Below are 14,056 nucleotides of genomic sequence, written 5' to 3'. Positions count from 1 at the left end.
ACCCTGTCCACAAGTGTTTGAACTGCGGACAGGGCATGTTTGGCCGCTATGGCTTCTTCTGACCATTTTCTGAAATTTCACAAAACAGACAGGCCTGTAAGCTGCGGGTAATCGAGTAGTCTACCTACTACCGTCTACCTACTAGACTACCGCGAAAAGGGCTCCGTCCTAAAAGCTTACTATAAGCTCACGGGAACAGAATTTTCGATCACGGAAGACTTTTCTTTCGCCGTTCGAAATATTAGAAAGAAGTTATGGGAAAGCTCAGCGGAAGAGAGATCGAACGGAGCTAAGGTCAAGCTTTTTTTTAACAAGCTGTGTGTAGATGGTATGATGTTTGCTTGGGACTCGGCGAACAATGCTCGCTACAAAATTTCTGAAAGAAAGAAATGACCACAAAAGGAAGATAGGAGGACATTAACAATAATTAGTTTTAATTGTCGTAGCGTTGTGAACAAAGTCTCCCATCTGGAAGGTATGCTGTTAGCGCATAATCCCGACATAGCTGTGCTAACAGAGACATGGTTAGATGAAGTATTATTTGATACCGAGTTTGTGCCAAGAAACTATAAAGTCTTTCGGGAAGACCGCGACAGAAGAGGTGGCGGAGTGGCTATACTGTTCAAAAGCACATTTCAGATTTTAAAACTGCCTGATGTTGCTAGAGTTGAAGCTGTCTTTTGTAAAGTATATGCTAACAATTTCCGATATATCCTTGGTGCTATTTATAGGCCTCCCGGTTCCTCTGTCGCTGTCTTAGATGAAATTAAGAAATATCTTTATTGCTACACGAAACCAGACGATAAGTTAATTTTAGCTGGAGATTTTAACTTACCAAACATAAACTGGGCTACTTTTTCTGTTCAATCTCCGCACGCTGTAGGAGATGCTCTGCTTGATATCATGTTTCATTTCGATCTCTTACAAATTGTGAAGAACCCTACTAGAATCCAACAAGATTCTTCATCAATATTGGATTTATTCTTGGTACGAGGCAATATCAAAGAAATCTTTTCATGTATTGTAGTGGCCGGTATTTCTGATCATCAAGCCGTAATCTTGGTAATAGAAGACATATTATTGGACCGAAGGGGTGATATTCGACACTTTCCGAATTTTGCCCGTCCTGACAATGAATCGATTATTGATATCTTAGATCTTCAGTATTATAGTTTTCTGCACAGCACTTGTAGCGTGGATGACCTGTGGCTTGTTTTCAAAAACATTGTTCGTGACTGCATTCTGCGTTTTGTACCAGTGATATGCAAGAAGTCAGACAATCACAATCCTTGGATTACGCGAGAAACTTTGCAATTGCAGCGCAAGCTAAAGCGATTAAAGAGAAGAATAAAAAAATCAAGCTCAGCCTTTTTAGAGGCAAAAATTCATGAAGCTTCAGAGAAATTAAAACAGTGTATTCTGAAAGATAAAGAGAAATACTACAATAAACAACTTCCGGATTTTATAAAAACTGCACCTGAAAAGTTTTGGTGGTCAATTGCACCAGTTTCTCGTTCTACCGATGCATTTATTATAAATGGACAACATGTAAGTGACAATGTCCAGGTTTCAGCAGCATTTAATAACACCTTTAAGAAAGTTTTCACGAAAGATGACGGGCGTCTCCCACCCTTTAGCATGTCCCTTCCTTCCATGCCTGATGTTATAATTTCTGAAGAGGGTGTTTTTAATCTATTATTAAAACTGGATATTAAGAAATCGCCTGGACCAGATGATATTCCGAATGCCTTCCTTAAACAGTATGCAGAGTGGTGTTCAAAGTATTTGTGCGCTTTATTCACTCGATCATTGAAAGAAGGTGTTCTACCGTGTGATTGGAAAACTGCTAGAATTAGGCCTTTGCATAAAAGTGGAGAGAAGACGTGTATTGAAAATTATCGCCCTATTTCATTAACTTCGACAACGTGCAAATTATTGGAACACATCATTCATAAGCATCTAACTAATTTCCTCGACGAGCATAATGTACTGGCAGCTGTTCAACACGGGTTCAGACGAGGGTATTCCACATGCACTCAACTGGTGGAAACAATCCATGATTTTGCGACAGCAATCAACGAAGGAAAACAAACTGATGTTATCTTTATGGACTTTCGAAAAGCTTTCGATACGGTTTCGCACAAGAAACTACTTCACAAACTCAGTTTTATTATAAATAATAAACAGATATTAACATGGGTACAATCGTACCTATCTGATCGCCGTCAGTTTGTCGAACTGCATAAAACTTGCTCCAATTACGTTCCTGTCGATTCTGGTGTTCCCCAGGGATCCGTCCTCGGCCCCCTACTGTTTTTAATGTTTATTAATGATATTGTTAAGAATCTGTCAGTACGTGTTAAGTTATATGCGGACGACTGCGTGCTGTATGAGAAAATAAGTTCGACTGATGAGCAAATTAGGCTGAATAATGCTTTTGCAAAAATAGTTTCTTGGTGTGAGAAGTGGCAAATGTCAATTAACTTTGAAAAAACCGTATTTATGAGAATAACACTTAAAAAGATCCCTTTTCTATATTACTACACTGCTAATAATAATTTTCTTCATGAAGTCACAGAATATAAGTATCTAGGTCTATGAATCTCTGATAACCTTTCTTGGACCAGGCATGTCGACTATGTTTCAGCAAACGCTCTCCGAAAGCTTTTTTTCTTACGACGCTCGCTTAAGCTAGCAACCCCTGGTACACGCCTCCTTGCCTACAACACTATTATTAGACCAATCTTAGAATATGCAGTAATTATCTGGGACCCTTTTACAAAGGTAAACATAAATAAACTTGAAAGAATCCAAAAGAAAGGAGTAAGGTTTATATATAACACTTACGGGCGAGCATCAGTCAGTGACCTCCTCAAAAAAAGCGGTTTACCCTCTATTCCTAACAGAAATCGCATATGTCGCTTGAAGTTTTTCTATCAATTAATTAATAATAATCTCAAAGTTGACACCTCCAATATCCTTACCTATTCCTCGGGGTACCAAACTAGAAATCGCCATTCTCTTTCTATAACACCATTAAATCCGCGAGTTAATTGTTTTAAATATTCCTTTTTTCCAAGGACCATCACTGATTGGAATAACCTCACGGATGATGTTGTCAGACAGTCATCATTACATTCATTTCAAGAGCATTTGAATTGATTGTTGTTAATTGACCTTGTCGCTGTATTCTCTTGTTGAATTTCTATGTGCAATTTTGTTTTCTTTGTGTCTGTAATTCTGTATCTTAACACAACGCTTCCCACCTGCTATGATCTTGTGTACAAGATCGCAGTATTCATAAATAAAAAAAAAGGTCTCTCTCCTCCTCATTTGTTCGAACTTGGTGAAGTGTCGTTACTCACTCCTCGAAGTCCAGAAAGTAGACGTGCCTGTCGTAGCTGCAGGGCGCCCTCAACGACATCACCTCTTCTACGAATTCCGCCTGCATTACAGAAAGGACAACTGACGCATCCCGACCGAATAAACATTCAGTGGAGGTGCCATGATTTCGTTCGGAAGGTGCAACCAACAATACACAGCGGCCAACACAGCTAGTTGCGTTAGTTGGTTGAGCGTAGCAGGCGCGTAAATGTTCCCAAGAGATAACGGCGAAAGAAACAAGAATGAAAGACGTGTGTTTTGTATTTTCCTTCATCTTTGTCTCTTATGCGTATTCACACGCCTCCAGCGCAGTGATCGTACAACATATAAGAACGCGCATTTAATGAAAGACTGTGCCGAAAGTCACATTTCTGTTATTTAATGGTGGTCATTGTCGCACTCGGCGCGCACCCTGTTCACTTCGCCTCGAAGGCTCCAAATATCTCCTCGTCTTTACATGAGCTTAAATAGAAGCTCATTACAGCAGAAAAAAAACGAATCGCCACCGTACCATACGAGGGAGTCATATCCAACAAGGTAAAACAAGTTAGTGACACTGTAAATTGTTCACTGATCAATATGTTAAGCTCACCAGACTTTTTACAGCTGCAGCTCTGATGGGATTATTCCAAACTATGAAAGATGGGTGACAGCGTGGTCTTTAACACTGTTGACACTCGCCACAAGCTACTAAATAGTGGCTCGAGATAAGAAAGGCTACATTTTCTTGGTTGTCAGAAAACAACACAAGCATTACATACAATACATGAAAGTACTGTGTCGTCTTTCCTTTGCTGGTTTTCTTTCGCAAAGTTTTTAGCTATGAATCAGTACCAACTAGCTCTAGTTCGGACCCTTTTAAAGTACAAGCGCAACAGTACTCGATGGGAAGTAGGATCGTCCGTACGAATCGCTACATATTGGATTGCGTGGGGTGTAGCGGAAAATTGGCGTAAATACATAGCGTGAACACCACATAGACGTCCGGCAGGCCCTCCAGATTATATAGCTCAATCTCTCGGCGAAGCTATCAGGAGTGTATATATATATATATATATATATATATATATATATATATATATATATACATACATACACACACACACACACTTCTCACTCCGGTGGAGCAGCGACCGAGCTCTGACCGTGTTTTCTTTGTTATAGCTCCGGGCCGTGGAACCGCCGCATCGCCCGATGACCATGGAAGCGTCGATGTGCTAGGCCTGCGGCAGATATCTGCGCAGGGATCTGGGCCAAGCAAGCGCGGATGACAACGGGACGATACCGCCGCGAAAGGGGGCGGCGCTGACGTCACAAACCACGGTTTCTACGGGCTACAAAAGGACGCTCAGAAGAAGAACGCCCCGCAGTCCGGTGGAGCAGCGACCGAGCTCTGACCGTGTTTTCTTTGTTATAGGTAAGAAAATTGTGCCTCAATGAGACACACTTGCCTGAACTTCATGCTCCACTGGACTGACTGCCGTGTTGAAATATTTCAGTATTGTAGTGTTCTAGCCCTTTCGAAGAAGTTATGGCGGAACGAGAGTGTTTTGCATGCCAGAAGAAGCTTGGCAAAGAGCAGTTTTTGTTGTGTTTTCGCTGTAAACATTGCTACCATCTGGGCAAGTGCTCAGGCATTCAGAAAAGAGATTTATAGGTATGAAACACGGTGACATTGACATATGGAAATGTCAGTCATGCGCAGATGAGGAAACTGAATCTTCGGATTCAGACAGCAGCAATGCAAGCGACCAAAACCCCGAAAGCGGCAAGGAGCCTCAGCAGCCATGTGCTGCGGCTCAAAAAGTTGAAAGCTTGGATCAGAAATTAGCCAAAGTTTTGTGCAAGTTAGATAGTGTTGATAAGAAAGTTGACAAGCAAAACGTAACGACGAAATAAATAGAGAGCTTCATGGAACTGCTGTCAAAAAAGTATGATGAACTTCTTGCTAAAATCGGCTCCCAGGAAACAGATCTGTAAACTAAAGGCAAAAACCGAGGAACTTGAGAAACGGCTGACTGAAAAGGATGCTGAAGTTGCTCGCATGAGAGATAGCATCGAAATTGCAGAGCTGTAATCGCGCCGGAAAAATATTGAGATTCATGGCATTCCCGAATCACCAAAGGAAGACCTATTCCAGGTCTTGGTGAACCTTAGCAATAAACTTGACATCCCGGCGCCAGAACGACATTCCTTGAAAGCAGCGCATAGGTTGAAACCGCGTCAAGTCAAAATCACTCCAGTTATTGTGAGATTCACCGACCAAGCAACCAAAGATATCTGGATATCCAAAAAGAACACTCTCACTCAGAAAATATTCCTGAATGATAATCTGACCAAAATCCAAGGACACTTATTTTGGCAGACTCGACAGCTGGTCAAAGAGACAGGGTCCAAATTTGTCTGGACAAAGAACGGCAAGGTGTTGCTCAGGAAGGAAGAAGGTTCTAGTGTAATTAGTGTCAATAGCGTGGCTGATCTTGCAAAAATAAATTAATGGGGTCATTTGAATCCTTCAGCGAATGGGATAAGCATATCCTCGAAACATTAAGGGAAGAAACACTGCATGAAGAGCTAAAATTACTACACGTGAACATTCGTAGCCTGCAGAAAAATTGGGACCACTTGTGTGCGTATTTGCAAACAATGCCTAATGTGGATGTCATTGCGCTGTCTGAAATCAACATTACAGCGGAAAGGTTAAGTTTGTATTGCCTCAGAGGCTACTCGCAATATGCCGTATGTCGGGAAAATAGGAAAGGTGGAGGTGTTTTGGTGTTTGTGAAAGATAGCTGGTTGTCATACAGTATTGAGGTAAAATTTGATAATGCCGAGCTGCTCAACTTGCCGATTAGTAAAGTGGACACTACGTACACTCTGTGTATTATCTATCGGCCGCCAAACTTGAATACACACAAATATATCGAGGAACTGCAGCTTTTACTAAATAAGTATATGAATGAGAAACACCTGATTTTAATAGGCGACATAAATATAGATATCTTCCAAGAGTCTCAAAGAACTGTAACTGATTACCTTAATTTGCTAGCTGAACATGGGTTATACAACGCAATAAATGAGTACACAAGAGAGGAATACTTGGGCTCAAAAATTTCCAAATCGTGCATTGACCACATCATCCTTCGATTAACCAACCAGCGGTATACATCCGCAGTCGTTAAGCACAAACTGGCTGACCATTATTTTGTCATGTTAGCAATTATGTCTGAACAACCAATAACGAAAGGAAAGGCTTTGGTTACAAGAACTATTATCGATAATGCACAAGTTGACATAAAAATTAAAAATACAAACTGGAGTGCACTCTTACCGCTTGATCACTTAACCATGTACAGTAGTCTTATTGAAACATTCAATAGGATTTACGAAGTTCCCACTAAAATAGTAAAGGTTAAGAAGAGAAAGCCTGACAGTAAATGGATCACGCCAGATATCATAGAATTGTGCTACCTTAAGGACAAAGCATGGCAGAAAAGCAAGAAAGAACCGCACGATGTTACGAAAAGAGCAGAATACTGCTCACTAAGAAATCTGGTGACAGCGAAATTGCGACTTGCGAAACGAAGATACCTGTCACGAGAATTCTCGTTAAATAAAAACGATGTAAAGAAAACGTGGGCACTGGTAAACGACCTGATGGGCCGATCGAAACACGCATGCGTTGAAGACGTAATAAAAAAGAACTTCCCCACAGTAGGCACGAAAGTAATGTGTGATAAGTTCAGTGACACGTTCTTGCATGTGGCGGAAAAACTAAGAGCAACAAGTCGCGATGGGCACACCGAATACAAACCTAAACGCACATGCGCGAACACAGCTTTTCTGCCAGAAATATCTGAAGTTGAATTATGGAATATCATCAAGGGTTTGAAGGAATGGAAGCCACCGGGTTTTGATAAGATTCGTAATCGAGACCTCCGTAGTTATATTAAGGAACTAAAAGACGTATTATTAAAAATACTAAACGGAATATTTCAAACTGTAGATATACCGAAACGAATGAAAATCTCTGTTAATAGGCCAATATACAAAAACCGAAAAAAAAAAATGACTGCGGAAATTACAGACCGATTTCTATCCTTTCAGCGCTTGCCCACATAATGGAAAAGCTTGTAGCATCCGTGCTGCTGTCGTTCTGTGATCGATTTTCACTGAACAACAATGCGCAATTTGGCCTCACACAGAAAAAAAATACAACTTCCTTGCTAGATGAGCTATCCGATTACATCAACAGTTCGATAGAAAATAACCGAGTAGTCTTGGCTTTAATGTTACATCTAACAAAAGCTTTCGATACCATAGACCATAACATTATGATAAAAAAGTTGCAATATCTGGGTTTTCGGGGACACTTCATTAAGTTTTTTTCAAGTTATTTTGCTTACAGATTTCAGTGTGTTAGGTTAGGAGAAACATATAGCAGTTTGGAGTCACTAAACTATGGAGTACCTCAGGGTAGTACGTCAGGACCCCTGCTTTTTAACATTTATGTTACAGACCTCGGCCTTCTACCATTACATTAAAAAATTTTCCAGTATGCGGACGACACTGCGATTACTATAGATGTTGCCAACATTGCTACAGGGTTCCAACAACTACAAAGTGATATTGTTAAATTGTGTGATTGGTTTCAGGAAAATTATATTTACATAAATAAAGGAAAAACAAAGCTAATTTGTTTTAAGAATCCCCACAAAGCTATCACAATTAATAGGAGGATTTTTTTGCATTCATCAGACTGTAATTCATGCCATTGCCTACCTTTGCCACTCGAATCAACTGTAAAGTATTTAGGTGTGCATTTCGATCAATGTCTTAATTGGAATAGTCACGTGAAACACATATGTAAAAAGCTAAGATCAATTGCTGCCATGATGTATCACCTTCGAGGCAGAGCTCCACTTAAAGAAAAGCTTACTGTATTTAAGGCCCTAGCTGAGTCTTTACTTATGTATGGCATTACATTATACGGCACTCGCTCTGAAAACAAAAAACAAGAAATTAATCGCGTAATTCGTAAAACAGTCAAGAGCATAACCTACGGTACAGCGTTACATAGCGCATGTACAAGGGAAAAATACCAAGCCCTGGGTATACTACCAGTGAAAGAACTATTTAATTATGTAGTTTTGAAGAATCACTACTTCAGCAAAGAATTCAGGGTTGCCGTGAAAAAGAACGTGACATTGCGACAAACTGAGAGGCACGTGAAACCACGTGTCTACACTCACTATGGAAAAAGAACCCGGAACTACTATGTCCCTTTAGTATTTAATCAATTGAGTGATGAATTATGTACAATAAACACGAAACGAAAAATGAATAAAGCGATCAGAAAATGGTGTGCAAGCTCAATAAACATTTAGTACGTAAAGCCAGTTGACTAATACGGAATTGTTTCCCGGCTTTGTTTTCAACTTTTGTTTATGTTCTTGCTTCGATACCTGTGTATAATTTTGAATCAGCAGTTTAAAGAATTGAGTTGTAGTCCTGTAAGTGACTGGTGTATTTATGTATCGCTTTGATGTTTTGACTTTGTTTTGACATTGATGTTTTCTTGACAACATTGTGTAATGAAAAAAAAAACAGGAACTCAAAATGCTTGTTGTTATTATTATTTTGTTTACTGCATTGGACGGTGTTCAGTGTATATATGCGAGAGAATGTATTAATTGTGGTAACATGAATTTAATATGTTGTTTCACCAACTGCCTGGTCATTTTACAAGCACTGCGTGCTTAGATTGACCAGCAAATTCACCCTGTACAAAGAAATTTGGATAAATAAATGAATGAATGAATGAATGAATGAATGAACGAATGAATGCATGAATGAATATATATATATATATATATATATATATATATATATATATATATAATATAGATAAACGAGAACAAAGGGGGTTAGTCTCTAAGGCCGGCGACCACGCCAAGAACAACGCAGTCTCCTCTTTCGAACACCTTTTGTGCCTCATGAACAAGTTTTCAGCGGGAGAGTTCGGGAACAAAGTGCTCACGAAAGACAAAGTGCTTTTCTTGAATCTTGTGCATCGATATGCGCCCAGTGTGCGTTTTGCTGTGGTTATGAATGCAGACATCTCTTTGAAGGAAAACTTTGGAGAGACGCGGATTGAGAAGGTAGGCATCGTTGAGTTCCCTGTTTCAATTTCAGACGTTGGACAACTGGGAGATACACTTGACCACCTGTAGAAAATCCGAAGATGCTCAGAAAATGATGAGGAAAAGTTGAGCTTTTGCGGCGGGTATTTGCGCTACTAGAACTCACGGCTTCACACTTTCCTTCTGACTGGCAGGCAGAAGTGATAAAATTTCGCAAGCAGCCAGATAACTGTTTCGATCAATGCCGTGAAATATCCAGCCGAATTGTTTGTGTTTGCTAGTATTATGTTTACCATATCACCCCATGCTTACAAGTTCATGCGAAGTATGTCAAAGTTGAAGCTTCCCCACCCAAACACATTACTCGTGTTTGTGCTGCATACAGCATTAGCGCATCATTAGAGCAAGAAGATGAATTGTACTTCTCGTATACAAAAAATGGCATTGGCACTGAAGGTGCACAAACGGACTGTGTCACTCATGATAGATTAGATTTATTTACAGTCCTACTTTGAATGTAAAGGTGTTTTTATCACAGGTGCAGCCCCAAAAGGCAATATTGCTGCAAGGACAGCGTACGTATTCATGATTCAGTGCCTATTGCCACCAAAGATGTTGTGCATATACTGCCCTTTGCAAAACACGACGCAAAGGACTTGCATTGCTTTCTCAGACTCCTCATTAAAGAGCTGGAAGTTGCTCCAATTAAGGTAATCGCAGTTACTTCTGATAATAATTCCATAAACCGGAAAGCAATGTTATTTTTTTCTGATCCCCCTAAATTTAATATCGTCGTGTAAGCACACCCATCTGATCCTTCAAGACCTTTGCTTTTGTCTTGGACAGTGTTCACATTCTAAAGTGCGTCCGTAACAACTGGCTTAATCAACGTAACCCAGGGACTTACATGTTTTTTCCTGACATAAGTGAACTTTCCAGTAATAGGTAGCTGCTAACTGTGGCAATTTGGGAAAGGCGTATGAAGAGGAAAGCAAGGAGCTGTTGCAGTTAGCTCCCACATTACCTTTGAAGTCATTAAATCCATCCAACTTGGAACACCAAAATGTCAAGCTAGTCCTGAAGGTTTTCGACCTTTGAACTAATGCAGCACTGACTGGTTCCAAATTAGCTAAACTTTAACATGCCTTGTGGCACAGCTGAATTTATTCGCATTATCTTGACATGGTGGAACATTGTAAATGTGAAACTGCCGCACAAAGGACAGCCCCTACGTGACAGCTTTCAAGAGCCTGTCAGAAGTTTGTCTTCCCGTCAGATCGACTTCCTGAACAGTGTACATGATTGGCTAGATTTCTGGGAAACTGTAAAACATGATGCAGGTCACCTGACCCGTGAAACACACAGTGCATTTCGCCACATTTCCCATGCACTTGTAGAAGTAACACGCTACTACACTGAAGAGCTTGGCTTCTGATATGTGTGGCTGAGGAAATTCCAAAGGAAAAGATATGGCAAAGAAGCAGGCGATGCTTCCCGCCATCAGGTACGCGGCTGCTTATTGTGCACATGCAGCTAGAAAAAACTTGCATGTTCATCTTGCATGGGGAACCTGGTACTAGAAAACCGGAATTTCGACAGTGACGATTTGGCAATTATTGCCACTACCACGAGAGGTGGCCTCTTGTTTCCCCTGCCTGTGGATGTGCATGCAGTTTTGACAATGGACATAGTGCTTGAGCATAGTAAATGAAAACTGCCAGTAAATTTTATGATTGTTCAAAGAAAAAGGAACTTCTTGTTGCTTGACAACGTCCCATATTGACAGCAATGAAAACTTTGACACGTGTGATAATGGACATTCACCACAGCTCGTCATGCAATACGTACTAATGTGGCTTAAAATGTGTTATTTGATTTTCTCTGTAGGGTGCAAAATGACAAGCTTAGGCAAATAAGCAAGAAAAAAAGCGAAAACTGAAGACAGTACAAGCTTCACCTTTCCTAGCTGCATTTCCAGTCCACGTTCACATTGATCTGTTATTTTATAATAGTTGTCAATAATTTGTTGCATTTGGTAATAGATGACACTGTAATTTGTTTGAATGAGAAATGATTTCTTTGTAATATATGCATGCATTCTTAACTTTGAAATGTCCTTGCTATAGATGACACTGATTTGTTTGAATGAAAAATTGTTTATTTCTGCATATTTACCTGCCATGTCAATTTTATAAAGTAATAAATGACACTACATTCGTCTGAATGAAAAATGATCTTTCATATGTTTTTATAGTGATGTTCAAATATCACACTGCAGACTACAGTATTAGCTTCAAGTTCAGAATACTTTCCTGCATCCAGTCTCAATGAAAGTTACAAAGTCATAGCCAGCGATACCTGTATTTTCTACTTGCCCGATTATTAACGGTTGTCAGGAAAGACAACTCAGAAAAATAAAGGAAAAAAAATCTGTGAAGTGTGCATAAATGTCTATAAGAAAATGCCATGGTTGGCTGCAGCTGGTCAACCAACAATCCGCGGCAGCACTTTTCAAGCGTCATAAAGGAAAAAAATGACTGAACTCGCTCACATTCCCACCTATGCCATAGGAACTATTTCGAGGTGTAAATTTAAATTCACAGGCTGTATGCACGCGAACGAACAGATAAGTAACTCGACACAATCAACCAGCACAGTGAAGCCGACAACCAGGGTGATTTCACTTCCGGACGTCAACTCTGACGTGGAGAGGCCTTCTGTAATTTGGGTGGTGTTGGCTGTGTTCGTGCTCTCTTGCAGGTCCGCTGACCGCGCGCCGACATTGGCCAAATTGCGGAGCAGAAGCCGCTCAAATGTGCCCGGCTTACGAAGCGGTTTTTTCCTGCCGCGTTTGCACTCTAAAAACGTTTGCACCCTTTGGGGTGTATATGTGCCACACAACGATAATCGTCATCTGCCTTGATGCGTTTCCTTTCTTTAACGCTGCGAGCCCGGTACTTCCCAGTAACGAACGGCATGCGCGTTATCAGCATGTATTGCATTCCCGACAGGAAGGTAGCGGGCGCGGCGTTTTCAAGAAAGGAAACGCATCAAGGCAGATGACGATTATCGTTGTGTGGCAGATATACACACGGTGCAAACTTTTTTTAAAGTGCACCTTGGAAGCTTCTCTTCATTTTTAAGGCACTGGGCTGTGCTAGTACACACCAGTGCAAGCAGTTATAACGAAAAATATTTATATAGCAAATTGTCGTTAGCTACCAATATTCGCAGGTAATATATTACATTTCGTCATTTCGTGAAAGTAGTCACTTTGAAATTCCCAACTTGTGGTTATGTTTAGGGCTACAGTTCAACTAGCCGACCGATATAATGGTGGGTAGTATAAAGAAAACTTTCTGGCACCATCAATCGTAAATTTTGTTCATCTGCTGTGAAGTGGATCAACTAAAGCTGGCCGACCTCTCAGTAAGCCACAACTCAACACAAGTAAAAGATCAACGTTTTCTTTTTATTCACCCATTCCATACTAGAAAAAGACTGATATCCACGCAGTGCGAAAGTGTAAATCCGCAGAAGCAATTTTCATTCACAACTGAAATTTCTACATAATGAGCGAACATAGATTCCAAAAAATCCAAGCCAAGGCGAAAATTAACCATCACGGGCTGGTCGCATAGAACTTGACTATCACGTATCTTATGACGGCGACACATTTTCTGGCTTACAGAAAGAAGGTAGAGTACAATACATGTATTTCATTGACAGTGTGAGAAGTAAGGACCCACAGCATTTTCAACTGGCTATATGCATCTGCACGAACAGGAAGTAGCCTATAATTGCTCTACTTATTTGAACTACATGCCGAATGAGGGAGCATATTGCTACAGTGCTTACAAGCGCATGCAATCTGCCTCTCATCATACTTTGTGTCATATTCATGTATGCAGAAAAGCAAGGCGAGTATTAGGACACTATTTTGGCACAACAGCAACACAAGGAACCAACCATTTATACAAGCAAAACTTAGTAGAACTCTTCCTTCCAACGGAGATTACGAGTTCGCACCTAATTAGCATTACATATTCTGTACTTGCATTACTGGTATGATTAAATACATTCTTGCGGAAACAAATAACATTGCACCTCGTCTGTATTACAAGTACTCAACAACCTGCACACACTGAAGCTGAGTCTAAAGCAAAGTAACTCAGCAATAAAAACAAACACGTACTCAACCTTCAGTAGAAGTAATTCACCGACAGCAGATGGGCTGCCGTTATGACGAATGGGTCGATCGACACTGTTCCTATGTCAAACCACTCAGGCTTGCGCAGAACTGGTTTACGCATGCAAAATGAATACCTGCTCAGAAAACAAAGTGATTGAGTACTTGTGCTTACCTGCTGTCATTAGGAAACCTGAAAAACTTCGAGGAACTGGGATTCCCGGAGTTACACACCAAAGAGCCACGAAACAGATGTGATGCCCCAATTTAGCTGTCTTCGTGTAATGCTTGGTTGACCTGGTTTCCTTGCGTCTTCCATTCGCTGCATGCCTGATCAAGC

General features: G+C 40.5%; 1 protein-coding gene across 1 annotated transcript in view; it reads right to left on the bottom strand.

Annotated features, from left to right (window-relative positions):
• The window catches only part of LOC126529655 (uronyl 2-sulfotransferase-like), a 150,904-nt gene that overhangs the window by 66,243 nt on the left and 70,605 nt on the right, over positions 1-14,056 (bottom strand). Inside the window, exon 4 of the mRNA XM_050177169.2 lies at positions 3,366-3,445. Coding sequence (XP_050033126.1) covers positions 3,366-3,445 — 80 coding nt within the window. The remainder of the gene's footprint in view (positions 1-3,365; positions 3,446-14,056) is intronic.

This window comes from Dermacentor andersoni, chromosome 9 (assembly GCF_023375885.2).
Source record: "Dermacentor andersoni chromosome 9, qqDerAnde1_hic_scaffold, whole genome shotgun sequence".
Lineage (NCBI taxonomy): Eukaryota > Metazoa > Arthropoda > Arachnida > Ixodida > Ixodidae > Dermacentor > Dermacentor andersoni.
Note: the sequence above shows the minus strand (reverse complement) of the source record. Positions and strands in the feature narration are given on the sequence as shown.